Source organism: Rhea pennata, chromosome 1 (genome assembly GCF_028389875.1).
Source record: "Rhea pennata isolate bPtePen1 chromosome 1, bPtePen1.pri, whole genome shotgun sequence".
NCBI lineage: Eukaryota > Metazoa > Chordata > Aves > Rheiformes > Rheidae > Rhea > Rhea pennata.
Window position 1 is genome coordinate 87354111 of NC_084663.1, and position 27355 is coordinate 87381465.

Consider the following 27355-nt stretch of genomic DNA (forward strand, 5'->3'; position numbering starts at 1 on the left):
AGACTTCAGCACCTGGCCTGAACAGTCAAGCCTAGCAGCAGGTAGGAGAGCAGGGTGGAAGAAATGGAGAAGAGGAAACCCTGGGAATTGCTTTGAACCTTCTCCACAGAGTCCCCACAGTCTCTTTTCTACTACACAGCAGCTGAGCAGGATCTGTTGGCCATGTCTCTGTTTATTCTCCTTGACACTTTTTTTTACAGGGCCCCAAAGGCACCCAGGTTGTGCACTGAGCTCCATTTGAGCTCACTTGCCCTGAGGAAGTGCAGTGATTATATCAGGTGGGGAGAGGTCGAATGGGATTGACTTTTGCCTGCAAGCCATGAAACATTTACACCAAGTCCTTTGGAAATTAGATTTTTCTTTCTGAAGTCTCCTTGTGGCATTGCTCCTTTTGCTGTTTTTCTGCTTTGGGTTGCTCTTTTCATTTGGTAATGTACCTCAACAAGCACTTTTTCAGCTTGGCTAGTAGTTGCTTTCCCTGTCTTCTGTGTAGTCAAGAACCTCATCCAATACTTTGTCTCCTTTATCAGTTTTCATCTAGATGTTCTCCAGTATTTTACGAAAGGTGAATGCCCCACCTTACACACACTAGCGTTCATGCATAGTCCCGAGGCTTCTCTTTGGAAGCTGAAAATTGAAAAATGAATGTAAAAAGCCTCCTTAGAAACAACTTCCTCAATCAATAAATCAAGGAACACATTTTTCAAAACTGCCTGTGGGTAGTTTTGGAGGAAAAACCTGAAGCACTGCATGTACATATTTGGTTTGCATAGTGCTTTATAGATTTCTCAGTGTTTGCCTTAAAAACTTGGATTAATTTAATGCAATTGCAAAAACTGTGCAGGCAAAACACCAGTTAGACATTAAATTCTAATTTCGGTCTGAATTGCCTTTGCATGCAGTCAGATGAACTACAAATACAAATAATTGTACAGCCAGCATACTGTGCAATTCTGAGAACTCAGACCGCAGAGTTTACCTCTGAAATTCTCCAACTTCCCTTCTCATTTTTTTTGGTAAGAAAATAAAAAAAGGTGAAGCTGTTGTTGTGAATCAAGCTGCTTGTGTTGCATTGCTAGACTGTGTCTTTCTTCTGCACTGGAATCTGTATGTACAGCTTCTGATGACATTGTTCCAGCTGCAGGGATCTGCTCGGTGAAAGAGGAGGAGGAGGAGGAGGATGGCGGCTGGCCATTTTTGTTTTCTAACGTGCATGGTTTGAAGAAAGAAGAATCCCTCATGGGATTTGATTTAGATGGTTTTGGCAGCTGTAAATTACTCACAGCATGCTGCAGAGTTTGTGCTGTGAGATATTTTCAGTTCCGTTGAAATCTCATGCTAAAAAAACCCCTCACTAACTCAAACAAAAATAAGGCTGCAGGACAGGAGATTGCTGCAGACGTCTTTCAGCTAGCTTGTGGCTGCCTGCTCTACGGGAGGAGCTTTAAGGAGCTGGATTCACTACTTCAGAAATGCTGTGAAGAAAAAACATTGAATGGCACTGGAAGACTGGCTTGCACTGCTACAGGCAATGGAAGTACTTTTCTTTAGACGTTGTGTAACATTAGGGCACCCTTATAGGAAATTTACCTCAAGGTAATGCTGCAGCACAGGTTTTCAGAGCCTTATGGAATGAGAGAGTAATGAGTTAGTACTATCTAAAACATTGTTTACTTCTGTGGTTATGCCATGAAGGCCATTTAAGCGCGATTCTTAGTCAGAGGTTGCTCCTTATAAATTGTACCTCCACAAATAAGCAAACAAATAAACAAAAACCTATGCTAAAATTACGAATCTGCTGTAATCGGAGGAGAACTGTGTTCAAATACCTCTATTTTGTGGAGGACTGCGTCTTTTCCTAGACTAATTTCTGCTTCTTTAAGGAAAAAAAGAGGTGTTTTTATGACTTCTTCAGCAGAGCCTCTGTTATGAGAGCAGCTAGATTGCTTTGCATCAGGGGAGGTGTTGCTGCAGTTGCAAGTGCAAAATCTATTTCAGTGGAGGGGAATCTCTTGGGAAGAGGTCAGCTCAATTCTCAAGTCCCAGGGCAGCTTGCAAAGTTAAAAAAAAAACAAAACAAAACAAAAAAAACCAACCCCCCCCAAAGAAACATCAGTCAAAAAACTCCCCAAATTTGCTTTGCTTGTAAATTAAGCAATTTAAAAGTTTTAATCTAGACATGATTAAAGAGCAGGGAACACAGGCATCCTTGCAGCCATTTTTATGTTGTTTTTTCAGAGTACTCCTCCTCTTTCAGGACATTTTACATTGTAACCAGTACTTGCCCATACAGCTTTCCACACTCACATGGAGCCTGCAGCAGAGCAGGGTACCTGCAAAATCATGTTGGTGGAAAATGAATAAGAGCTGCTCACCTTTATTTCCCCCTGCAGGATCATCCCAGCTTCCCTTCTTACTTCACAGGTCAGCTCAGTATCTACTTTGCTCTTCTGTTCCTTGTACTACTATACAGTACAGAATAAAACATTTTAATGAGTGGAAGTACACAACAAATTTCAAAAAAGAAAAGATATGGACATGGAAATATTGACATTTTTACCTCATCAAAACAAGGAGGCTTTGGAATCATCAGAATGAAGCTGGAAATTCAATATATTTTCAATTTTGACATCAGTAATAACACCTCTTTGAGATTTCTATAGAATTGTGTTTTCTGAAACATCTCGATCAACGTTTTTGACCAGCTTCAGTCGTTACGGTTACTGTCACCTTCTCATGTTTCTTCTCACTTTCTTGGCTCAAGAAAGAGACAAGAAAAACGCTGGTATCTTGTATTAATGTAGTAATCTTCATGGATGCTCAGACTCCTTTTTGCCTTCATTTTCTCAGTGGATCCTTTGCTGTAGGTATAAATAAAGCTTTCATGTTATATGCAATTCGCCCTGATTCTCTTAGTGGCAATCTCTGGATGTGCAGGCTTGTGCCTCCTGCACTGGGCTGGATCAGTTTATGAACTGATGGCAGCAGAAGTCTACACTTGGTTTTTGCAGTCTCTGTTAGTTTTGTTCCCCCCTTCCTTGCCCCTCTTGGAACTGATGCTGGAGCAAGAGCTCAGAGTTGCCAGGCAAGGTGGAGTCAAGAGATACTGAAGATAACCTGGGCATAGTTAACTGGGGAGAGAAGATTAAGATTGCCCAGTGATGAAACACTCAGTTGCATGGGGGACTTGGAGCAGGAGATAGTTTAGGGTGGATCTGAGAGCCTGAGACAGGACCAAAAGGATAGACAGAATTATATGAAAGTGCATGGAGATTTATGCAAAAGTGTATGAGATCGTTCTGCACTATGAGTAACCCTAGCATACTAGCTACATGATTTTCTCTCACCTTCAGCCCTCTCCTGCTGATATTCCTTTTTGGTCCCTATATTATCCCATCCATCTCCACCAGCATGGTCCTCTCTTCCTTTCCTCCCTGTTTATACACACACACTCGTAAACACGCACACACCTGCAGCTGGGCAGTGGGCAGCCCAGCTACTTTCTGGTCTTGTTGGATGACATGAGCTTGGTGTGATGGTCAATCCACTCCCATACCCGGCTTCTGGGCTGCAGGAGGACTACTGCTAGAGAAATGCCACTTGATTCCTGCAGAATTCTTGCTGAGGGATAATGAAAAGCCAAAAAAGACATAAGATGTCAGGGAATTCATCTCACGATTTCCACCCAAGGCAAGAGCAAGACTTCTGCAATTATTTCAGTACTCTGGGTTGTGAATGGGTGGCTATGCAGGGTAGGCATGCCCACTCCAGGTCATAGTTACATGCTTTGTCATTGAATTTTGGTATTCAGATTTAAAGATTGTTTTAGGAACATTGGATAGTTAAGTCACAATCTCTATTTTACAAAGGCTTCTAAATATTTCTGCTCCCAAGAATACCCATATAGCAGAGGAAACTGTGCTGAGGTCAACGTTTCCATGCAGCCCGGCAAGGCACCCTGTCTCCAGGTCCTCAGTTACATGCTTGTCCTGGAGAAACTAGCGTTTGAGGACCATGGGCCTCAGCTAAGTCATGTTCAAACAGTCCCTCAATCTCCTTGTTTCCAGCACAATCGATGTTTTGTGCTGGGTGCCAGCATGGTGCCAAAGGTCTCCTGAGCAGGACCAGAGGTTATTTCTTCTGAATTGCTCCCCACATTTGCTTCTTTTGGGCACAGAGGGTGAGGAATTGCAAGTGAAAGGCGCAAAGGCACAGCAGTCTTGGTAAATGCAGTTTGAAAACCTGGAGTATTCAGTACTTTCAGGCTGTGAGAAGGATTTTGAGCCAGGAGATATTAGAGGGTGAGGAAAGAAGAAAAAAACAATAAGGACTGCAATGAATTAGGTTGTTACCTTTTAATTTTATATAAAGCACCTCTATATCCCCTCTCTCCGTACTATCAGGGAAATACTGAAGGTTGTTTTTTTTTTTTTTTTTTTTTTTTTCCTGTTCCTTTGCTGGATTAACAGCTACAAGAAATAGGGTGGCTGAGTAGTTTTCAACCCTGGGTTCCTGTGAGTGCTCTCTGGTTCACACACTGGAGGCTTTTATTGATGGAGGAAAAAAGATTGAGGCCATACCTCATCCTGAGGTCAAATGACATGATGGCAATTTCATGCTACTGTCTGTTGTCTTACGGGTTTTATTTGTATGTGTTTCATATAAACCCATAATCTCAGTCTTCATCACAATTGTATCTATTTGGGCTTCCAAGGGGTAGTTAGGAATGCCTTGGCTTTAGCTCTCTGAGATCTGAATAGGTCCATTTCAAGATCCTCTACAGGAGCCTATTAATTTGGGATGGAAATGACAAACCTTTTCTCCTATATATTACATTGGAGAGTTGATTCTCCCTTGGCTGGTTATTTCTGTAACTGTGAAAAAAACCAGCAAAATGGAGAATGATTAGAAATCACTGTAAATGAAGAAAAATGCCATTGAAATTAAAAGTTGTAACTGTTGTGATGGAAAAAAAATAATCGAATTACTTTGCATGGAGCTAAATGTACACAAGGAAATACAGTTGTGGGTTAAGTCTCAACATTGGAGAGGTGTCATCCATTCCTTCCATAAAGCTGCATATGTGACTTTATGCTTGAAACAAAATGGGTATCACACCAAAATTTAGAAATTAGGCCTCAGGAACATTGGGAAATTATTCAAGCCATTTAGCAGTGCCAGATTCTTTTCTGAATTTCAGCTTGTTTTTCATTTTTCGTATTCTATTCTCTTTTTGTTGCTCATGTTTTTATGTCTTTCTAATGTATTTCTAAAGTCTTTATTTTGCTTTGTTATTTGACCTACCTGTTTTTAATGCTATATTGTTTTATCTTTTAATTTGCTTTTCTTCTCCTAATCTCTTCTTATACTGATCTCTTTCACTTCCATTTTCTTTTCTGCATACTTCTCCCCTATTTTACTGCTGTGCAATCTGCAGTGTTTCTACCTGTTTCCTCTGAAAACATCTAGACTTAGGGCTGGTCTTAAGAGTTCTGGGGAGAATGTGATCAAGTTGATTTTTTGGGGATCTTAAAGTCAAAGCCTTAATTTTAGTAAATAAAATATATTGTCATCTTCACTGAGGTAGCAGAGATGGCTCCTCTTTGCATTACCTTCTGGGTCACTTAGCGGAAAATGTTTTCAGTGATTCAACTTATTGGTTAATAAGTCTACAGTCAATGTGGGCACATTGTTTTACTTTCTCAGTAGGTCTTTGGCTTTTATTTCTATCTTTCTCTCTCCATACTTCAGTCCATACTTTAAACTATTTTTCTTTCCATAGTTATACCACTTAATCTATTGCTACTCACTATGCCCTTCCAGGTCTTTTTCATCTTTCTGCTTCTATCCTTTTTCTTTGTATCCTCCTTGCTTTTACTGTTCATACGCTGCTTTGCTTTTTTAAAAAGTCATAAGAGCAGAGTCCCATGCCTGTGAAGAACAATTAAAAAAAAAAAAAAAAAAATACGGACTGCTCAGCTTGGGATTTTTGAAGGTTAAATTTCCTGAGACAGTAACTGACTGGGACCTAAATTCACCTGCATTCACAAGGAGGATTAGCCTCTCCTGGCCCCTGTGGCTCTAGGAGCAGAGGAAGGAAATGGTCTGTGCCACAGGTGTCTGTTTTCTTTGCTAAGTGCTCAGGTAGCACTCAGCTTTGGAGAGCATCAGCTGCTGCCATGGCAGATGTCTATGGCCAGGAAATGCAGAACAGGGTGAAGGGATATGGACTGGGCAGGTGGATCTGTTTTCCACACTCCTCCTCCTCCTCCCCAAAGTAAACTTTTAGGCCACTTTCCTGTCAGAGCCTGGGTTTCTTCCTTTCACATGGGGGGAAGCTCTATGTGCAGTGGTGCATGCCTTCCTCAGTGAAACGTTCAAAGGTGCAAAAGCTGTTAAACTGATGCTAGTGTTAGTTCTCAGGTGCTCTTAGGGAGTCTGACTCTGCCTCCTGTGCTAGTATTTCACATTTATACTAGAAGACTTTCTGCTTGTTGGTTAAGGTTAATGGTTTTACTGTTACTTGTGAGGTGGCAAGCACAGATTAATCATAGCCCATATGAGGGAATGGCTTTGATTTGAGCAATTCTGGGAAGTGTGACTCAGCTTGGACTTCACTAGGATGGTTCTAGCACGGCACAAGCGAACTGTCCTGGCAGGGTCTCAAAAGCATCGTGTGTAAGGAGATGTGTGTGCCTCTGCACTTGGGCATGTGTGGCCCTTTTGTAAGGCTCCTCAAACCACCTTTGTTCTAAAATAAATACAGAATTGCTAGATCTTATTGAAGAAGCCAGAATGTAATAGCTTTCTGTGTCAAATTCTGTATAGAATTACATTAAATTTTATGCAGTAATTAAAGCATCCATTAGAATCTGCACTAAAACAGCCTTTGCTGCTACAGAGGTTTTTGTTTTCCAGTGGTTTGGACAACCAAGTAAACCAGGCTTATAAAGCCTGAAAGCTCTGTCCATTCTCCAACAGTCTTTGCTGGCCTGTATGACTGATTTGTATGGACTGCAATGTGATTTTTGCTCAAGAGCTGTACATTTCTGGAGGTTTCTTTTGAGTGCTTTGTAAACCTTTGAAATAAAAAGCTGTGTAGTGTTTGAGTGCATAAATAAATGGGAGGAAATCACATGCAGTAAATCAACAGGAGTGCACAGACAGTCTGAGGACTGTGCAAGAAATAAAGTGTGAAATAGCAATGATACTTTCAAAGACATATAATAAAGTCAGAAAAACAGTGGCTCAGGCTCTAAGTGGCATAAGGGCTGCTTTGCTCCACTCCAGCAGCTCAATATAGCAATTTAACAAACTTTTAATAGGTGGAGGTACACATACTCAAGCTCCTGTGAAGTTGAGTGCTGTGCCACTCTTACTACAGGTGTGAAATGGTAGTGCACAGTCCTCATACTGCCAGTCTGCAAGACACATTCCTGCAGTTCGTTAGTATTTGGGAATGAGATAGAAGCAGTGTTCACTGCACTGACATTTCTGTGTTTGGAGTTACTTCTTAATTCCCTGTCAGTTCTCAAGCTTTTGCTCTGCTCCGTAGCAAGAGTGGGGGAACCACAAAGGGATGCTGAAGTCTGTGGAGCACCTCTTGATTTAATTGAGGCAACTAAGCAATTATTACTATCTTTCAAATAAATTCTCTTCAAGTAAATATTGGTTTTTATGCTTCGGTGGAATGTTACAGGAAATCATGCAATAAAGCCAAAAAATACAGGGTGAAAGTTTACAATCTCGGTCTCAGCCCTTCCTCTGGTACCTTTGCATTACTGTGTGATCCTAGCATTGCTGTGTGTAACCTGCCAACTAAAGAGGCAAAGTAAAGTATTTTTTGCAGTTGATCTCCTTCACTCAAAGTTGCTGGTGTGTCTATGTGTTTATGGAAAGTATGATTCCCAATCGACTTAAACAAGACCAAAAAAGGGCACACTTGTTCTGATATAAGTGTGGCTGCATAGACTGCTGAGACAACTGGAGCACTGTAATTACATAGGCATCATTGTGCCAGGAGATCTTCCCCATTAGACAACACTGATTAATTCAATGGGTGCTCATGGTGCTGTGACTGTTTTCATGGTCTTTAAATCTTTACAGTATAGGCAAGCTTGAAGGAGAATAATGACCTGGTGTGTAGATGTTTCCTCCTGGGTCTGAAGAGGAAAGGCACAGGAGAAGGCACAGAGGCATTTGCTAAGATCTGTAGCAAGCAGTGAATAGTTGCTGGCATTGACAACCTTTCAGTAGCTTCTGTGGAGATGGCAGGAGAAGAGAAATGGTTGAGCAGGTCCCTGGAAGGAGAAGGTTTATCATTTTTGTATTATGTAGTGGAAAAAGGGGAGGCTGTGGAGGGATTTGATACAGCACAGGGATCAGGTAACAAGGTGGGAAGTTTATCCTTGCAGTACTGTTTTAAATAAATACAGCTGGCTGAAAGGCAGAGCTCAGAGGGTCGTCATCAATGGTATGGAGTCTGGCTGGAGGCCTGTGGCTAGCAGAGTCCTCCAGGGCTCAGTACTGGGTCCCATCCTATTCAACCTTTTCATCAATGACCTGTACGAAGGAACAGAGTGCCTCCTCAGCAAGTTTGCTGATGATACCAAGCTGCGAGGAGTGGCTGATACACCTGAGGGCTGTGCTGCCATTCAGAGAGACCTGGACAGCCTGGAGAGTTGGGCAGAGAGGAACCTCATGAGGATCCACAAGGGCAAGTGCAGAGTCCTGCACCTAGGGAAAAATAACCCCATGCACCAGTACAGGCTGGGGGCTGACCTTCTGGAGAGCAGCTCTGCAGAGAAAGACCTGGGAGTGCTGGTGGATGACAAATTGACCATGAGCCAGCAATGTGCCCTTGTGACCAAGAAGGCCAATGGTCTCCTGGGGTGCATTAGGAAGAGTGCTGCCAGCAGGTCGAGGGAGGTGATCCTGCCCTTCTGCTCAGCCCTGGTGAGGCCTCATCTCCAGTGCTGTGTCCAGTTCTGGGCTTTCCAGTACAAGAGAGACATGGAGCTACTGGAGAGAGTCCAGCGTAGAGCTACGAAGGTGATCAGAGGGCTGGAGCATCTGCCCTATGAGGAAGGGCTGCGAGAGCTGGGCCTGTTTAGCCTGGAGAGGAGAAGACTGAGGGGGGATTTTATCAATGTGTGTAAGTACCTGAAGGGAAGATGTTAAGGGGATGGGGACAAACTCTTTTCAGTTGTCCCATGCAACAGGACAAGAGGCAACAGGCACAAACTGAATCACCGGAAGTTCCACCTGAATGTGAGGGGGAATTTCTTCGTTGTGAGAGTGACAGAGTGCTGGAAGAGGTTGCCCAGAGAGGTCGTGGAGTCTCCTTCTCTGGAGATATTCAAGGCGTGTGTGGATGCAACCCTGTCTAACATGCTCTAGGTGACCCTGCTTGAGCAGGGAGGTTGGACTAGATGATCTCCAGAGGTCCCTCCCAACCTTACCCATTCTGTGATTCTGTGAAATGATTTTGTAGTAGACAAGTCCCTATACTGTCAAATTTTAGGAATGTGAGTATTGACAAATCTTACAAATTTATCGTTAAAATGTACAGGTTTTATTCATGCTTGCATCAGTTTCATGACACAGAGAAAGGCTACTGGCTGTGTGTGGTTTTTAAGAAGCAAAGCCAGAGAGAAAGGCCTACTTAGAGCCCTATAGAGTAGTGTGTTAAGCAAAAAAGCTAGAGGAAGCTTAAGCTCTTCTTACAAGCCAGGATCTAATACCTCTGGGGAGGAGCAATCTCTGGGTAGCGCCTCGTCATGTTATCTCAGACAGGCTGGGCACCTGGCAGACTTTGAAATAAAAATGAAGTTGCTATCCTAGCAAAGTTCAGTCCCATTCTGTTTTCATGTACTCTTCCAGAACAGGCTATTGAATAACAGTTAGTACTGTGTATCACCTCCTGCAAGCTGACACATGCATGACCTTTCTACTCTTCTGCCACTGTTATATGGTAGAGCTGACACTTTAATGCACCTAGAGGATTCTCTTGAAGTCTTAACTAGCAGCCTAAATAGGACTTCATTATGTTTGGTCATTTAAATGCTAGACCACCATGTTCTTTTAGATTCAGGAATGGAAACAAAAAAATTGTTACCTCTTATTTTTTTCCTAGTAAATTCACGCTTATGAAGCTAGTCTGCATTTTGAGGGTGTAACTTTAGCACTAGCAGGTTCTGGATGCCTTAGGACACAGCTCATGGGTTACAGAACAAGTCCAGTTCAAGAGGAATGAGAATTATCCCCATTTCATGGATGCACAGTGAGCCCTGTTTGAGATGAGTCTGATGAGCCTGTTTTTCCTCCTACTTCACAAGTTGTCCAGTCACTCTTGTTCTCTCAAGCCAGGATGCTCTCTTCCTGTGTACTTTGCCTAGACTTAGCGTAATGATTACCTGGTTCCAGGTAGAGCCTCATATAAGAGCTCCTAACAGGGCCAAAATTGCTCCGTATCAGATGTGAAACCTACAGAAAGCTGTTCACACAAGCCATTTTACAGTATTTGAATCTCTGGCCTGGCAAATGAAGAGTATTTTATGAAGCAGAAAAGACAAACTATGTCAGAGGAAAGATGTTGAGTGTTTTAGCTCTAAGGATGAACTTCTAATTTATTATCTCCCAATTAGACAATGTTTTCCTATGGTAGCTCCTAGATAGTATGATGACCCTTGCTGGGGGTCAGAGTGGAAGTGTGCTGCTGCTGGGGTGACAGCTTGTGCTGCATCTCCAAACAAAGCTTTGTTTGGACTGGCTGGTCTGTGGAGAAGGGCTTTGAAGTTTGAGTTGTACCAGTTTCATAAAGAAGGGAGAGCCTTACAAAACAGCAGATAAACAGTGCCTTCACTGAATGGCAGGAGCAGCTGTCTGGTGGCACTCTCCAGTATACATCCCCCTTTACTTTCTCTATGTTTAGCTGACAACATTTATTGCTGTACAATTTGTTTAGGTGCATGGTAGCATGGGAACAGCATGATGCCACATTCAGAGGTGGAGAGCAACTGCCCAATTGCTGCTGCATAATGTGGAAAAGGGAACGTGGTGTCTCACGCTGCTTTGTCTTCCCTTGGGTGAGGGGGACCCTCTTTGTTCCAGTCCTTCCTGAAGGAGGAGACCACTGTGGCTCAGGTTTCCCAGAAGAGGACAGGCTGTGGGTTGTGGTGATGAGCCCTCTGCCACCTGTTATCCTTTAGGGGAGGGCAATACTGCATAGCAGCCTGCTACTTGAAGGACCTGAGTCATGTAATTTTGGGGTGCATGAGGGTGGATGAGTGTGGGGCAGGGAGATGGAGATGCATGAGACATCATCGATTGCCCCAGCAATAACAGTGCCCTGCACAGGACACTTTGTGCTCCAAGGCCTTTTCTGTGTTGAAGGGTCTTACAGAATTTTTTTTGACTGCCGGTTAATGCAAGGGATCCTTTATTTAAGGGAAAAAAAAACTGCATAATGCTTGCTACCAAAATAATCCAAAAGCATGAACAGCTTATAAACCCATGTGGAGATGCCTCTGCAGATTTAGAAGCACTAGAGATTAGACAAAGTATGTTTTATGGATGTGACCTTGTCCATTCATTCCACTCAGTAACCAAAGGAATCTGGCTGTGTCTTCCCAGCAAGAAAGGCACATTTTTACAGTAAGAAAAGGCAATGCAAGTTAGCTATCTTTCTGTAAGATACCTGAGGTAATAGGGTTGTGTGGGTTTTATCCTAGTTGCAGAGAAAGTCACAGACAAGTGGAGATGTAATACTGGATTTACTTTGTTGCATTGAGTGAAAACTCTTTGCTTCTACTTTCTAGTAGGATATATATCCAAAGTGCAATTGTTTACCTTTCTGCAAATATCCTACATTGTTTATTAGAAAAAGATACCTGTGGCTGCAGAACTTGCATTTTGCAAAGACACCTTAAAATTCAGCCATGCAAATAGCCATTTAATTTCAACCAGACACTTTTATTTTGTCTTTGGCTGTGCCTCAGTGGAACCTGCTGCAACTCTACCTTGTTCTCAGTGAGGAGCAGTGTTGCATGCTGTCTGCTTGGAAGAGCTGGGAGAAGGAGGCTGCAGATGGCAAAAGCTTAGTATGGCTTTCTTTACACCTAAATGATTAACCCAGAATCAGCCAGGTTTCTCAGTGTTGCACACAACAAAGTGAATCCTATCTCACATTTCACTGTAATGTTGATATATTTCTCTAACATGAAATGGAAGTGAGCAAGCAAGCTATTGAAATGGGTTAAAATGTCTAATCTGATTTGTCTGAACAGGATCAGACCTGTAGCCAGTAACAGAAAACAAAACTGTCTGATAAGCACTGTGGAAAGGAAGAAAAAGTATGATTTGGTGTTTAGGACATTAGCCTGGTTTGCTGTCTTTTCTTCTGCTGCCCGATCTATGAGGTGGTTCATGAAACAGTATAAGATCAGTGTAAGATAAAGGGTTGTAATACTTAGCTGCTCCAGAGGTCTGGCTAGAGGGACTGTCCTCTCTTTAAGCATTACAGCATTAGGTGCCAAGATGACAATTCCTGTAAACTGTCCTAATCCCCAGCCTCTTCCTTCTCCTGGCTTACTCTGCATGTTTAACTTCTGTTTTATTCTTGTTTTCTTTCCTTCCCTTCCTCTCTTTCCCTGCCGTCCGTAACGCATTTCACCAAAGAGCAGCCCAGCTGCTCCTCAGCCCCTGCTGGGCTCCAGGCAGGAAGGGGTGGGTCACCAAGTCCCTTTGAAGCATCACTGTGGGGCTTCACTGCTGCCCTAAGAAAGGAAATTGCTGCCTCCTCCTGTAGCCACATGATCAAGCTCAGCAGCGTTAGAGAAGAGCTTGGGCTGCTTTTCACATCAGATTTGCCACACAAGAAGAAGGTGACAGAAGTATGATTGAAGGGAAGGTGAAGAGACGGGGAGGAAAGCACATTGTTCTGAAACTGTCTTTTCCTCGTCTTTCCCTCATGAGAGCTGGTGGATCTCTTATTAGCTTCGTGCTTCTCTTTGACCACTGCATGCTATTGGATGTGAAGGTCTAAAAGGAAATTCGGAGCGACAGACCACCCTGTTACAGCAACAGTGAGAGTGTGGGAGGGTGGAGAAAAGCACCCAAGATAATAAATAAAATGACTAAATAAACTGCTAATAGGCCTGATAAGGGCTGCACTAACCTACTGCTTCTGTACTTGTACTCTACTCATTATGAAGACCCTCTGATAGTTAAACCTCTCTCTTGCCTCATTGCTCTTCTGAGAGGCCTTTGAGCTGAATAGGGTAAAATTGCAGCAGTATCTGGGAAGGATGTGAGGGAACATCTATATTTACCACAAAACTGTGTGTTTTCTTCATTAAGACCTGTCTTGTGGAATATGCTAACTAGTGGCAAGCACTAGTAGTATTGGTATACACCTGGATTCATGGTATATTGGTGTTCATAAGTGTCTTTCCATCTTTAGGCTCTAGGGTGAATTATTCTGACTCTGTACTTCATTTGTTTTATGCTGTTGCACATTATCATTTTTTACTGTGCCATAGTTATTTCTGAGGGAAACCTCATTTAGAGCTGATATTCCAAGATGGCCAGCATCATGGGAAGTTACTATTACATTGCAGTATGTTCATTTAGCTGTCAGGGATTTTTACATATCTGAGATCTGGAAACATCTTTATTTTAAAATCAAATCCTAAAGGCTAAAGCAGAAGTTAATAATGATGGAAAATCTTGTTGTTTTCTACATGAAAATATTTGTGCTCATTTTCTAACTAGAAGTTCTAAAAAAAATCAGTAAAATGCCCTATATTTTCTTCATCTAGTCTGCAGTAAGATAGTCAGCCATTCTTCCCCATGTTAACAACATTTTCAGAGAGAAGGTGATCAGAAAAAAACTCAATAATCTAAAAATAGGCATATAATTTTCCAAGTGTAGTACATGTTTTTAAAGATTTTAGAAGAATGGGTTATAAAATAGTCTAGCTCTGAATGGTTTAAAATGTGTGGATATTCATACACACAGAAAATTACTACCCCTCTTTTAACATCCATGAAGGATATTATCTGAGGTCACAGAAACCCATAGATTGTTATGTATTGACATTGGTGGAAGGGGAATCAGGCAAACCTGAGAGCTTTCTAATTAACTTCACTGCTACCAGACAGTGTGTTTCCAGAATATTTTGCTATAACTTAGAGTTTGTTGATAACATCATGGTGGGGCACTATTCTTTCTAGTGCTCACTGAGGGCCAAGCAGGAACAAACATTCTGAATTAAAATATTTTTTTTGTAAAATGCCAGATACAAACGATCAGAACATCCAGATTTTTTGCCCAAGTTCTCCTTGAGCAGATCATTACGATTAAACTTAGATGAGAGATAAAGTAAAACAGGATAGAAGTTTCCAACATTTAGAAATCCTGAATCACGCAAGTGTCAGTGTTAAGCAGGGGAATGGCTTTGAGTTAACTGATTTGAATACTTGGACTGATTCTTCACTTCCTTTTGTCAGTGTTATTTTGGCATGTCTGCTAGCAAGAAAGTGTGAAAGTGAGCCTCGTAACAGGTAAGGGCATGTAGGCATGTGTACAGGTACTGAGAAATAAGTAAGAGGTGTATATCTGGATATAGGTGCAGCAGCTGTGAAGGGCTTGAGTCAAGAGCCATTCATGTCCTGTTCAGGAAGAACAAAATGTGTGATTTAAGACTAAGTGCAAGTGGTTGGTTGTATTTCTGCATCTGTGGTTGTGAATATCAGGTTTAGAGCACATATTTCTTTCAGTGAAGTGGAAGAGGTTATGCACCTCTTCAGTGCATGTATAGATGAAGTGTTTGTGAATTTTGTAAAGATGAATGAAGCTCCTGGAGTTATTATAGATAGCCTGTGATTGCCAGATGTTGGAATATGTGTGTGTATGCATGCTGGAGCATCTGTTGGTCAAATAATAGTACATACACATGTGGGACAACTGTGCAGTATAGGTGTTATCACTCTTAGGACCATAGCTTCGGTAGGCATAAATCAAGGTGGTTCAGTGGAAGTCAACAAAATGCTCTAGTGTGCACTTCCAGGAATCTGTGTGTGTGATCCCATGTAGGGATTTTGATGTGTGGGATTGTGGTTGGCAGAGCGTGTCAGGATGTGACTTTGGAAGCTTGAGCTGAAGAGAGTTAGTAAAAGAAGAGAGAAAAAGCCAAGCCACAAATACCCATCCAAGCAGCAAGGATGTTAAAGAAAAAGGAATTGAGACTCGTTCTCCTGTCTTAAACACCAGTTTTGTGCTGCTGTTTCTCTATGGGAGTACATGGTAGCTGTAGGAACTTAGAATATTAATCTTTTACAGAGATCAGTTGCTGGCAGTGTCTGCATTAACAAGTCATGCAGTCTTATAGGGGCAAAGCTGTAGGGTAAAATGGTTGGTGTTCAAGACCTGATGTCTACACTATCTGACTTTTGTGGAGGGTTGTTTTATATTATCCCTAACTTGATTCTGTGAACTGCACACACATTAGCATTTGATGCTTCAGGTGCTACTGGAGTGTATCTTTTGATTTAGTTTCATCCAGAGGGAACTAATTTCAAGTACATCAAGGTCCTTCCATGATGTGAACTGAAGATTAGTGTCTGGGGATAATGAAGAAATTGGCTTCAGAAGCACTCTCCTCGTCTGAATTGAAACATCAGTACAGGTGTACACATTGAATATGCTTTTAGCATCTTAAAGAAAAGGCATTGACTTAACTTTGCTCCTTTGGCATTCTGTGTTTTTATTATTCGTGTAAGGTAATCATATATAACTGAACATTACTGTGGAGATTTATTTTCTTAAATTATTTTCCCTGAAAATGAGCTCATTTAGTCTCCCAAACATGTTCTACCTCTGTTCTTAACTCTTGTGATTTTCCAATATCTTTATGACCAAAATGTTCAAAAGGCATACAGTGTTCTGCCGGCATTGTCTCCTGTGTTTTGTGGCATATAGTTGCCCACAGAAGACTTGACTGGGAGGGACAATCCCCTCTGAGCAAGGGCAACGTGTTTTTTGTTATCTCCCAAGGAGCTCAGCAGGGAGAGTATAACCCATAAAATCATGATCTCTGTTCTCTTCTGCTTGCTGTCCTTCTTCTTCAGCAGTGCAAAAACCAAAGTTTAAGTTCCTTCCTCTCCTTTGTCTCCAAAATCTTGATGAGGTGGCGTTGGGGTGGGCCAGGCATTGGACAAGGCCTCCCTGGCCTCTTTGCTGGCCTCCCTGCCCCTCCATAGGGGAACAGTTTATATGTGCAGTTGTGCCATCTCAGCAGGATTGCCTAGCATGCTGAGCACAGACATGAAGCTAGTGTTCATCTGTTCCGTGTCCCTTCTTCTTCTTGTCTCTGTATTTGGTTGAGGGGGAAAATAACTCGGAGCCTCCTTTGTCTGCTGCATTTGCAGTAGGAGTTGCTAGCACAGGGTTTCCTCACATCTTGGTTGCTGAATGCCGCCCCAGCCTGGCTCTCGTTGAAGCATTGTCTCTGTACATGCTGTCCAGAATTGTGGGGGGTTATTTTGACTCATTTTATTACGTAACATGGAAGTCCACTCAACTGTCCTCTCTTACCCTTAGGCCTCTTTCAGCATCCCCTTCCCTGTCTTCTGTTAACTACAGTTGCTGTTGATTTGCTGCCTGTATCTGTCTTTCAGCTCATCCTTGCAGTGGTTTAATTATTAAGATGTTCTTAAGCACCAATGCCTGGTACCACTCCTTGGATGTGAAGTGAAACATGAGCTTTTGCAACTTTGAAGCTTTTACAACTTTAACACTTTCCATGTTTCCTTATTCTCATAAGCATTGTTCACTTTTGCAACATCTCTTGTAATTTTAAAGTTATTCAGATAACTGTTTGATTTCAAATTTATATGAAGTATTTTTTTGGCTACAGTTGGACTGAGAGAGAGATTCCATTTATAGCTTGGCATATGCTTCTGATACATCCTTTCAAAAAAAATTTTTTTTAATGTGACATAGTTGCCTTTTATAGCACAGGCTGGATCAAAGGCCTGACACATCCTTTCCAGTCCTATGTTCCTTATTCTGGTGATGCAGCATTGTAACCTATTCTATCTCAGTCATGGTTCTGCCTGTCATGTAATTGTGCCACCTCTATTCCCTGTTTTGTCACTTATTTTGCAAAGGAATTTTTTCCCTTTTCCCTGAAACATGGGAATTTAAAAAGTCAGCACTCTGTTCAGGCTTTGTGACATAGAGAGAAGTGTGAAAATTGTCTGATCTGGATGCAAGACAGTTGCATGTAAAGTAAATGAAAGGAAGAATATGTTTATCACTTGTGAAAAACACCCCAGGCTCATTGTAAATGGTTCAGTAAAAACATCTGGTCACTGTGCAGAGGTGATCAAAATTGCAAACAGAATGTTAGCCTGCAAGAAGTATCAAGATGGAAAGTATTATTGAAAATACAATTTTTGCTAGGTGAGCCAGTGACAGAGCATTATTTAAAAACTAAATAAAATCTTAAGAATCCAATCTTGCACATGTATTTGTGTGTGTGTGTGTCTGTAGTAAAAACAGAACAGATTCAGAAAGGCAATGAAAATGGTCAGAGTTATGAAAGAGTGTCGTTATGAATAAAGTCTGAAAGGATATTAATTATAGTCAAGAAGTCTAGGTAGAGGGCAATCAGAATTTCATTAGGGGAGATAGTCTTCCAACAGATCTGATTCAGAAAATAGGTGGGGTGTAGTTGTCCAAAACGAGCTTGAATAAAGCAGCATGTGGATTAAAAAATGTAGTTTAAGGATTTATCAAATGATTTGTTACAAGTCCAAACAATTCAGATCTGTGCAGCAGAACCAGCCAGAGCATGAAATATTTTTTCCCAAGAGAAAATCATAGATTGTGAAAAAAATGAAAAAAATTACTTCAAAATTTCAGCTTGATAGGTGTTGAACCTCTCTTGTAAAACTATTCCCATTGAAATTTCCTAATGAGTTCCTTTAGAACCGTTTTGTTTAGAATGGAAATATGAGGGATACATAGGTTGTTGTTTATCTTTTTGCAACAAAGCAGCAAATGCACATTCAAAGTAAGAAGGCAAGGCATTTTTATGTGAAGAAAGGACCATTTCCTTTATGCATAGTCACCCTGTGGAACTCACTGCCATATGACAGCAGTGCCAAGAGCTCAGCAGGACTCAGGAAAAAATTAGGCAGTTTTCATTATTAAGCTGCTGGCTGGCTCCCTGATTCTGCTGCCATGATAACCACGATGGTATAGGGAAACATATGTAATGTCTCTTTCTCTGTGGTTTGCAGGCTACCGAATATCTTCAATTTGCAAATATTTAGACTGTTAGTCTTTGTTTGCTTGAACTATGTTCATACCTACAGAAGGATGGTAATATTAAGTGGACTTCACATCATTTTAAATTTCTGAGGAATTTCAAATTGATCTCAGGGAGAATAGACACATCTGCAGCATGAATTTTGTGTGCCAATGGTGCCCTGAGATGACTATGTTTTTCCTCTTTTTACAAATGATTTTTTTTCTGGCCAGTAGAGAGAAGTCCAAGCCGCAGAATCCAGAAACAGACTGTCCCAGGGTTTGTGCATGTTCCGAACAAGGAAGGGCCTGCTGCAGAGCTGGGATCTAGTTTCAAACTCCTGCACAATTTGTGGTTATCTAGAGCCAGCATTTTGGTTTAGGTTGGTCTCTAAATACTTGTTGTATTTTTTTATTTATAAGAATAATGACTCTATGTTTACAGGCTACAGCATCTAACACATCTAATGCCTGGTCTCTCTCTCTTTTTTTTTAGTTTTCCCTGACTTTCAAGTTTGTTTCTACTCTTTAATTTTACATAAACTCTTGGACATTGGCCAAAGAAATTCTTTTGTAGTCTGTGCAGTTCAAGATCTTGGCCAGATTAAAATTGTCATCAGTTTCACCTCCCTCTTCTTTTAATAACATCCCACTTTCTCCCTAGTACTTCTCATGTTTGTAAAGCTACCATTTTCTCTGATCTTCTGCATTTTATTTGATTTGATGCTCTTTTTTTTTAAATCTGCTAATTTACCTGAATCTTTATTTTTTTGCATGCTTTCTTCACTCCATTTTCCATTTGAGATATGGGCTTTCTAAAAATTTGCTACTGAGCAGTCTTTTTTGAAGCTGTGCTGATGATTTCTTGCTGAATGACAGCTGCAGAGGATTTCCATATGGATTTTAAGGAATCTCTTGTTTTTTCTGTACTGAAATTGTAAACTGTATTTTCCTCAAGCCTAGTCTGAGATACTGAAGACTCAAGCTATTTTTTTGTTTCCTGAAAGTCAATGATACTCAGCAACATCAAATATTAAGTCCAAGTTTTCTTGTTTCACTGGAATTTATTCTCCTGAAAAATGATTGCCGAAAGTTATGCTTATAAAATACTTCTAAGCAAACAAGCCACTTAAATCCAGAGATAGGAGAGTTTGTATAATGGACCTTTGTTTAACCTTGGTATAGTGGGATATTTTTGATTGTGATAGATATTATGAAGCATCATGGGCAGTTTTCCTGGGAGAATTTAGTTGGATTGCGTAGAAATGAAGGCTATGGATAAATCCTGTGCTGTGACACCATTCAGAACAGTCTTGGTCACCTCGCTTACACTTCTGTAATAAGAATTTGTAACAAGACTTTGTATTTGCCAAGGATGACTTCATAGCCCGACAGCCAGCATCTCCATTTTTAGATGATGCAGCTTGAAACTAGAGTTGGTCTCTTGAATATCTGGACCTAAACTATATCTGAGCAAAATGTACAGGTTTCCTTTATCTCCAGATTCTTAAAAAAAGACAACAAAGCCTGAGATTAAAAATGACTTTAAAGTTTAACCTTGACTGATATTCTTTTTCCTGATTGGAACGAAAGTTAGGTTTTGGGGGGTGAACTCCCAGGGCTGAGTATACTAGTATACTCCAGCTGCTTTGTACCTCTTTGCCAATATTGAGAAGCCGTAAACCAAATATAACTTGCTGGTTAAACCAGGTTTACAGCTGTTTTGCATTGCTGGAGTGGAGCAGAGCAGCTGGAGCATACCAGTGAATCAGGGCAAATTTTTTTCTTTGCTGAAGCTTGTGTCCCTTCGTAAAGTCTTATATGGAATAAGCCAGGGCAGAGACAGTCACTTCTTGGCAATGAACAATCAAGTTGATGCAAGACTTGCATTTAGAGCCAAGGCCACTGTTTTTTTGTCTTCATGTTTGCTTTTATGTTCTCCTACTAGTCATGTTTGCCATGTGTAATCATTGCATGCCATATGCTTTAGGACTTGTGCTTAATCCGTGTTTTGGTATATTTCACAAGCTCAGCTGGTTCAAGTCATCCTATAAAAACATCTTTTAAATTGTGATTTCGGAGGATAAATAAGTATTTAGGGTAAAAGTGGCAGAGGAATTCTTCACCTGAGAATCAGCTTAATTCTTCCACAGATTTCACTTGTGATTACATCAGGTCACTTCTCTGTCTACACTGCAGTTTGCTGTCTATAAACTGTGATGATAATTCTGTCTTCCAGTTTTGTCTGCTTGAGTCCTGTTCACATTAATGCCATTTTGTCCTTCTTTCATTGTACAGATCAGTCTTAGACTGGAAATTAATTACCTAAGTGCCTCTTTAGGCTATCAGAGATTGTAATGTAGCATTACTGTTGATGAAGTTCTGGGTCTGGAGAAGTTTGGACTGTCCCCAGACCAGGATGTCCAGATATTGGCTGCAACTTGAGATCACAAATGTATTAAAAATATTATCCATAATAAACACATTACACATTCTAGCTGCATATAGCTGATAATTGGCCTAATGCTTGAAGAAAGCACAGTTAATATAGTAGGATAAGCAAATGAATGAAAAACAGTTTAGGGAGATAGGGCAATATATAAAGACATCTGCAGAATTGTCTTTTCTTTGTTATGTGCAACATATGCATATGGTTAAAATCAGCTGGGAAGTGTTTAGATACCTCTGCCTGCAGCAGGGGCGATTGCCATATCAGCTGTGTAAAATGCAACCCTGTTAAACTGAATGGCTCCAAGAGTCTTCTCTGAGTTTGTTTCAGCTGAGTTGATTGAAAAAAAGAAATGACCTCTCCCAAGTGAATGTCTAGGTTTTTGCACCATTTTTGTAGTCTGTAGGTCCTGACTGCCAGCAAATCAAGTGTAGGGGAGAGGGAAGGACCACCTGTTGCACTAAATGTTTGTGAACCTTGCAAGCAAAAATAAAGTTAAAAAAAAAAACTTAACAGCTTTTAACAGCTGCCACATTCCACCCAAGGGAAAATCTTTATGCTAATGGAATCTGACAGAATCTACATTAGATACCTACATACATGGCAAGAAAAAAAGAGAAAAAGAGAGAGAGAGAGAGAGAGAATAAGTCTTGTAAAGTGATTTGAGCTCCTCCGGGTAGGTGGTGTTTTATGTATATAAGGTTTTTGTCATTATTCTCACTACTGTATTTTACATTCTTTGTTTTACTCCAAAGTAAAACACCGGTTCAGTGCAGGAGCTGCAGGAGCTGCATGATGTGGCCAAGGACTAAGCTGAACTCTTTCAATTTTAGTGGATGAATACGAAGGTCAGTGTTCCTGCTGTGACCCAACTGCAGAAGAAATTCTGCTGAAGAACCATGTATGAATTTGCCTAGAAAATTCATTTCTTTTAACATCTCCTGTACCAGATTCAGGGACTGTTCAATGAAAAAGCAGAGAATGTACACGAGGAGTAATGGGTAGCTGAACCGTAGAGAGAAGGCAGACAATAGCAGATTGCTGTTGTGTATAAGAGGGCTGTGATCTCAGGTTGGTGCAGGAAGCAAGTTGTGGGTATTGGTCATCATCTCAGGGCCCTTGGTGGGGATGATCACCTCAGAGTCACCATGTTTGTGAGAATGATGTTTTGCTTCGTATCTGCCAGCCAGAAGCCTGGGAACAGATGGATCAAAGATTACAAACTGAGGATTCCTGGGACAATCTGGAGATAACAGTAATGGGAGAGGTATTAAGAGAGACTACTACTTAACCTGAAAGTGGCACCTGCCATCTCCCCATCTCCCTGGGAAAAAAAAAAAAAAAAAAAAAAAAAAAAAAACTAATTTAATCTCCCTCAGCTACAGTGCTCCTAGTGCAGTTCCCTGGAGGCTCCAGAAGTGACCCTGTAGTCATGTTAGTAGGCTCAAAGATTGTTAGAAGTGCTGAGAAACCTCCTTTGCTATAGGCCAAACACATTTTCAGACTGCAGTAGCTGGGTATATGGTGAGTGTGATACAAAAGCCTTAAATGATAGGAAGCATCTAACTGGGTAATATAAAGGGGAGAGCCCCTTTGCAATGACCCTGAGAGAGATTTATGTTTCCAGTCTGTCTTGGAGACTTTTCTGCATGTTCTCAGAAGCCATGGGTCTCCTCCCTGAACTTTTCAGTAGTGTTACAGCAGATAATTTGAAGGCCCTTGGAATACAATGATTGCAAGATCTTGTTTCTTTTTGACATGTTAGGCCAATTCCCATAATCAAAAATACTTGGTCTGCCTGCTGGTCCACCAAGCTGCCTGTAACAAGGAACATTTTAATTGATATTCCTCTGGGCGGAATGACTATCTTCTTTGGGGATAGTGTGTTTTTCTGGGTGGGCTGAGGATTAGCATTCCCCTCTGGTCAGAGAGTCCTTTTCCAAACAGAAGAAAATAGCTGTGTTTTCTTCTGGCTGCATAGCCCTTCATAGAATGGCAGAATGAAATGGTGCAAACCAGAGAAGAAAAAGAACATAAGGAAAAAGCAAGAGAGGAAATGGATGATTTTAGAAGAGATTGGCAAGAAGGGGAAAATAGAAGAGTGATACAAACAAACTGTATTATTAGCAGGAGCTCTGGAGATGATTTTCACCTCAGTAGCTACAAAGCAGCTGGAAAGGCCATTCTTTGAGCAGGTATGAGAGCGAAAGGAGCTTGTAGAGAAAAGTGTATGACATCAGAAGGTACAAGCCCATGGTTGCCAATAAAAGCAGTAAGGAACATTTTGACTTGAGATTGTCCCAAATGAAAACCAGTGGAATACTGTGGCTTTAGAAACCTAAGTTGCATCTATTTTCAATTTTGCTAATTGCTAGCAATGAAAGAGCTTGGCTTTGGGGGATCCTTTCTCGAGGACTGTATTCTGCCCCAGCAGGAGAGAAACATGGAACTGTTTTCATTGCCATTTGCCTAATGTATGCAGAAAATGGCACAGATTACAACCTAACTCCTAAATACTATACCTGGCACCAGAGAACCAGCCTCCTTGTGATATTAGTCAGAGAAGATTTCCTAAATCTGAAATGAAATCACTGTGTGGGGCTCTCCTTTTCCCTGCAGTTGGATCTTGGATTCAGCATGTGGGATTTGTATAAAGCATCTGCTTAAGGAGAGGTAAGGAATCTAGTCTTGACCCTTTGGAGCCAGAAGAAGCTATAGGAAGTACATCTTCCTCAGAAGGAAGATACTTTTATTCATCCTTCAGTCAGACATAATACACAGTACCATATACAATCTGCACCTAAGGGTGGTCACAGACATGTTCTATTCTGATGGAGCTTCAGAAACTATTCCTTAATTCCCCTCTGCTTACAGCAACATAAAATGAAAGTCATGTCTTTGAATTTAGTGGAGCTGCACACCACTGAAACTGATGCTTGAAGAAAAACAACCTCACAGGTTCTGAATGTCAGAAGAAAACTCAGATCTTCCTGTCTTATTTCATTGTGAGCATCTAAGTGCAGCAGGGCAGCTTGAGATGTGCTAGATTCCAGCCTCCACAATCAATTACTGCATACCAAAACTAGTTCACTCTGTAGCCCTCTGCATGTTGCTCACTTAAGATGTTGACTTCTGTCTCTCAATTAATCCAGAATCCTTACCTATGTAGAGAACTCTAACTCAGAGTCACAGTTTTACAGAGGTTGATGTCATTAGGGTTTTCTTTCATATATGCTGGATGCACTTAACTTCCTCTGAATTTCCTGGATCTAGAATGAACTCAGGGGATCCAAACAGATGACACTATTCAGAAAGACTTAGCTCAAGTAAGGCTAAGGAAAAAACAAAAACCTATCTCAGTGTCTACTGAGACTGAACTAAGAGCAGCAGCACTAGTGACCTCTCCTCTTCCATTGCCAAAGTTGGAGGAAAGAGAGGTGCTTGCTATTCTGAGCGTTAATTTGTGGTAATTATAGATCACGTTTCAGGGCACAAAATAATAATTCCTTGAACAAAGTTTTTTTCCTCCTGCATAATACTGCATTGTTGGGGTAGATATTAGCATATCAGGAATGAGCCACCGTTGAATTTCTTTTGGAAATGGGGATTTGTGCCAGTATGGCAAATTGTATCCAAGGATGTAGCTCTCCTTCCACCTCTGTCATTGTCAAAGAAAAAAAAAATCTGTTGATGTCAGTGGAGTGACATCAGCATAAAAATGCTGAGAATGTGATCTGCAGGTTTCTGTAGCATGCAATTCCAGTCAATTTCCAGGGATCCCCAAGAGTCCATCCACATGCCTAGAGTTAAAGGCTGTCCAGTCCAAGAAATGCAGGAATGATGCTAGGACAATATCCAGCCAAGTGCCATCTGTTGGCCATTTACCATATAGCTTCAGGGGATGTAGCTACAGATTTTCGGAGTGCCTGAACCAAGCACTGATGCTGTGTCCTAAAACATTTTTTCTAGATGCAAACCTGCAGTTCAGTACCTCACTCAGGGAGGAGAAAGCCACAAGAAAAGCTTTTCCCTTGGTCCGTTTTTTTCAGACCCTCAATTGTAGTTTACTTTCACTTTCTTATAATCTCAAAGAAGGTGCAAGCCTTCTGATTAACGGTTCAGCACAAAGGTAGACATGTAAAAAGATCTTACACTGATTTGTGAAACATAATCTTGTTTTTTCTTAAAGGATAAAGTGATTAACTGCCACTAGGAAAACAAGTGTCCTAAGTGAAGTAACCCAGACTCTAGATCACTCCCTCCAACCTCTTTAGGAGGAATAATTTGAGTTAGAGGAAGTAGGTTAAGTACCAGTTTGTTCTGCATCACTGGACTTCTGATACAGACAGCATGCCTCAGCCCCTCCATAATCCCAGACTCACTCTCTATCTTGTGGTCATAGATCCCCAGCAAGACATCTCATACCTTCTTGAATCAGCTTGTATCCGGGATATCAGGTTTGGATGGAGTATTGTCTCCATGTAACAACCCTCTGTTGGTAGCTTTGTGCTATCCTTTAAAGAGACAGACCAATTACAGTTTCAGGCCAACTTGGACAGCAGTGGAAGACATAAAGGACCAGCTACTCAAAACTGGGTTGGGAACAGCAGAGACAAAACCTCTGTACTTTCCTACAGAATTCCTGCAGTGTGCAGGCATATTGCCCAAATCTTTGGACAAGGTTATTGAAAGTCCTGTTCAAGTGACTATTCCTATTGCTGCAGCAGGAAGTTTCAGAAATATTTCCATGTGGCAAGGCTGGTGGTCCAGCAGGTGGGCAGTCTTTACCCTCTGCTCTTTCTGAACCAGCACCCGCTTCAGTGGAGCGCAAGCTGCTCTTGAAGACACAGTATCTCAGAAAAATTGTAAATCTGAGACCCAGCCCACATGACCTCATGGTTACTAAACAGTTTGTGGCACTTGCCCAATGTGGAAGAAATACTAGCTGAGGTGGTTTCACCACCTTTTAGTACAAATTGCTACTTTTTGTCTCCCCAAATTTCTCCTGCTGACAGAGATCTCTCCTTCTTTTTCTTGTAAAGTGCAGGTAATATAAATAGCTATTCTATCCCTTCATTGAGATGCCTGTATTTAAGTGATCAGTGAGCGCATTCCTACGTGTTATTTCTGTATCACCTTTGAAATCTGCAGAGCTCTCCTTAATCCCTTTTACTGAGTGCTCCACATCAATTTATTTCTCTGCTAATCATTTATTTAAAACTAATGTCAATTTGTTACAAATCAGATTCAAAACATAAAGACAGTATTTTGCAGAACGTATTGTGAATTACTTTGATGTAATGTTGGTATGCATCCTGGTACAAAATAACATTGCTATTAGCAAAATTCCAACCTAACCCTACCATATGAGCGAGGAGGGCCTTGTATGTACCATACCTACCTAAAGAGTACATGAGATATTTTTGGCAAAAGAAATATCATCTGGTTCTGTGTGACAGGTTGGGCTTTTAATCTAGTCCAACCTCACTTTTTTTGTTTGTTTGCTTATTTTCTGTGAAAACATTACTCTTCTCCACCATAAAAAGGAGTGGTTGTCTCATATGGTTTTTTATGTAGTTTACTTCAATTGCTTTCCTTGGTAACATGTTCCATATGTTTACCATCTCCTCCTTTTGTTCTTTAGTACTCTAGAGCATTTTCCTCACCAAAAGCTGCATGATTATTTTCCAAAGAAATGTCATTGTTCTGAAAAAGATATTATAGGAGCGAATAAAACACTTTTCCAAAGTGGTACTGCCAAATAGTGAAATAAAAAATGATCATTATTTTTGATGACAAGGCTATTAAAAGGAGAAAACTATGTTGTTTAAAAATAACCAACTCTGCAATAGTAGTGTGGGAGGATGTTCAATTACATGGAATGTAGTTTTCCAGTGAGCCCATCTAATCTTGGATTGAAGCTATGGGTTCAATTATTTTTTTTTAATTTCTATTTTTCATCTACATTTTATGCTCCATTCCTGGTGTTGTAGTGACATTTGTTACTATTTGTATTTTATGCCAAGGGTATTTTTTCCAGCTATTTCTAAAGCTTTACAAAAGTACTAGATGTCATGTTGGAAACCCAAAGCCCAACATCAGGTTATAAATCACAACAAACCATAAACATATATATTATAAAAGGCCATTGTACCATTCTTCAGAACTTCCCTTGCTGGCTATCTTCTCTGCCTCCCCCCCCTCTTTTCACTCAGGGTGGGTAGAATTGAAGTGTCTAACCTGGTGTGTTTTCCTTGCAGACTCAGAGCAGAGCACTGGGTCAGACACAGAGGTGCTGGCAGAAAGGACATCTTGCTCATTTGGCTCCCATTCTGACCTTACATCTGGTGGCTCAGGTCCTCAGCCTCCTCCTCCTTCATCCATGGAAGAGATCCAGGTAGAGTTGCAATGTGCTGACCTCTGGAAAAGATTCCATGATATTGGGACAGAGATGATCATCACTAAAGCAGGCAGGTAAGATATCTCTGGACTTTTGTCTAGCTAAAGAAAAATGGAAAAGCAAATTCTTTTTTGAGAAAAAAGAAGTTTTTTTTCTTTTTGATAAGCCTAAACAATAAATATATGGGAAA

General features: G+C 40.9%; 1 protein-coding gene across 1 annotated transcript in view; it reads left to right on the plus strand.

The window, feature by feature from the left end:
* The window catches only part of TBX15 (T-box transcription factor 15), a 103511-nt gene that overhangs the window by 33940 nt on the left and 42216 nt on the right, over positions 1–27355 (plus strand). Inside the window, exon 2 of the mRNA XM_062571491.1 lies at positions 27026–27239. Within this exon, the coding sequence (XP_062427475.1) occupies positions 27026–27239 (214 nt within the window). The remainder of the gene's footprint in view (positions 1–27025; positions 27240–27355) is intronic.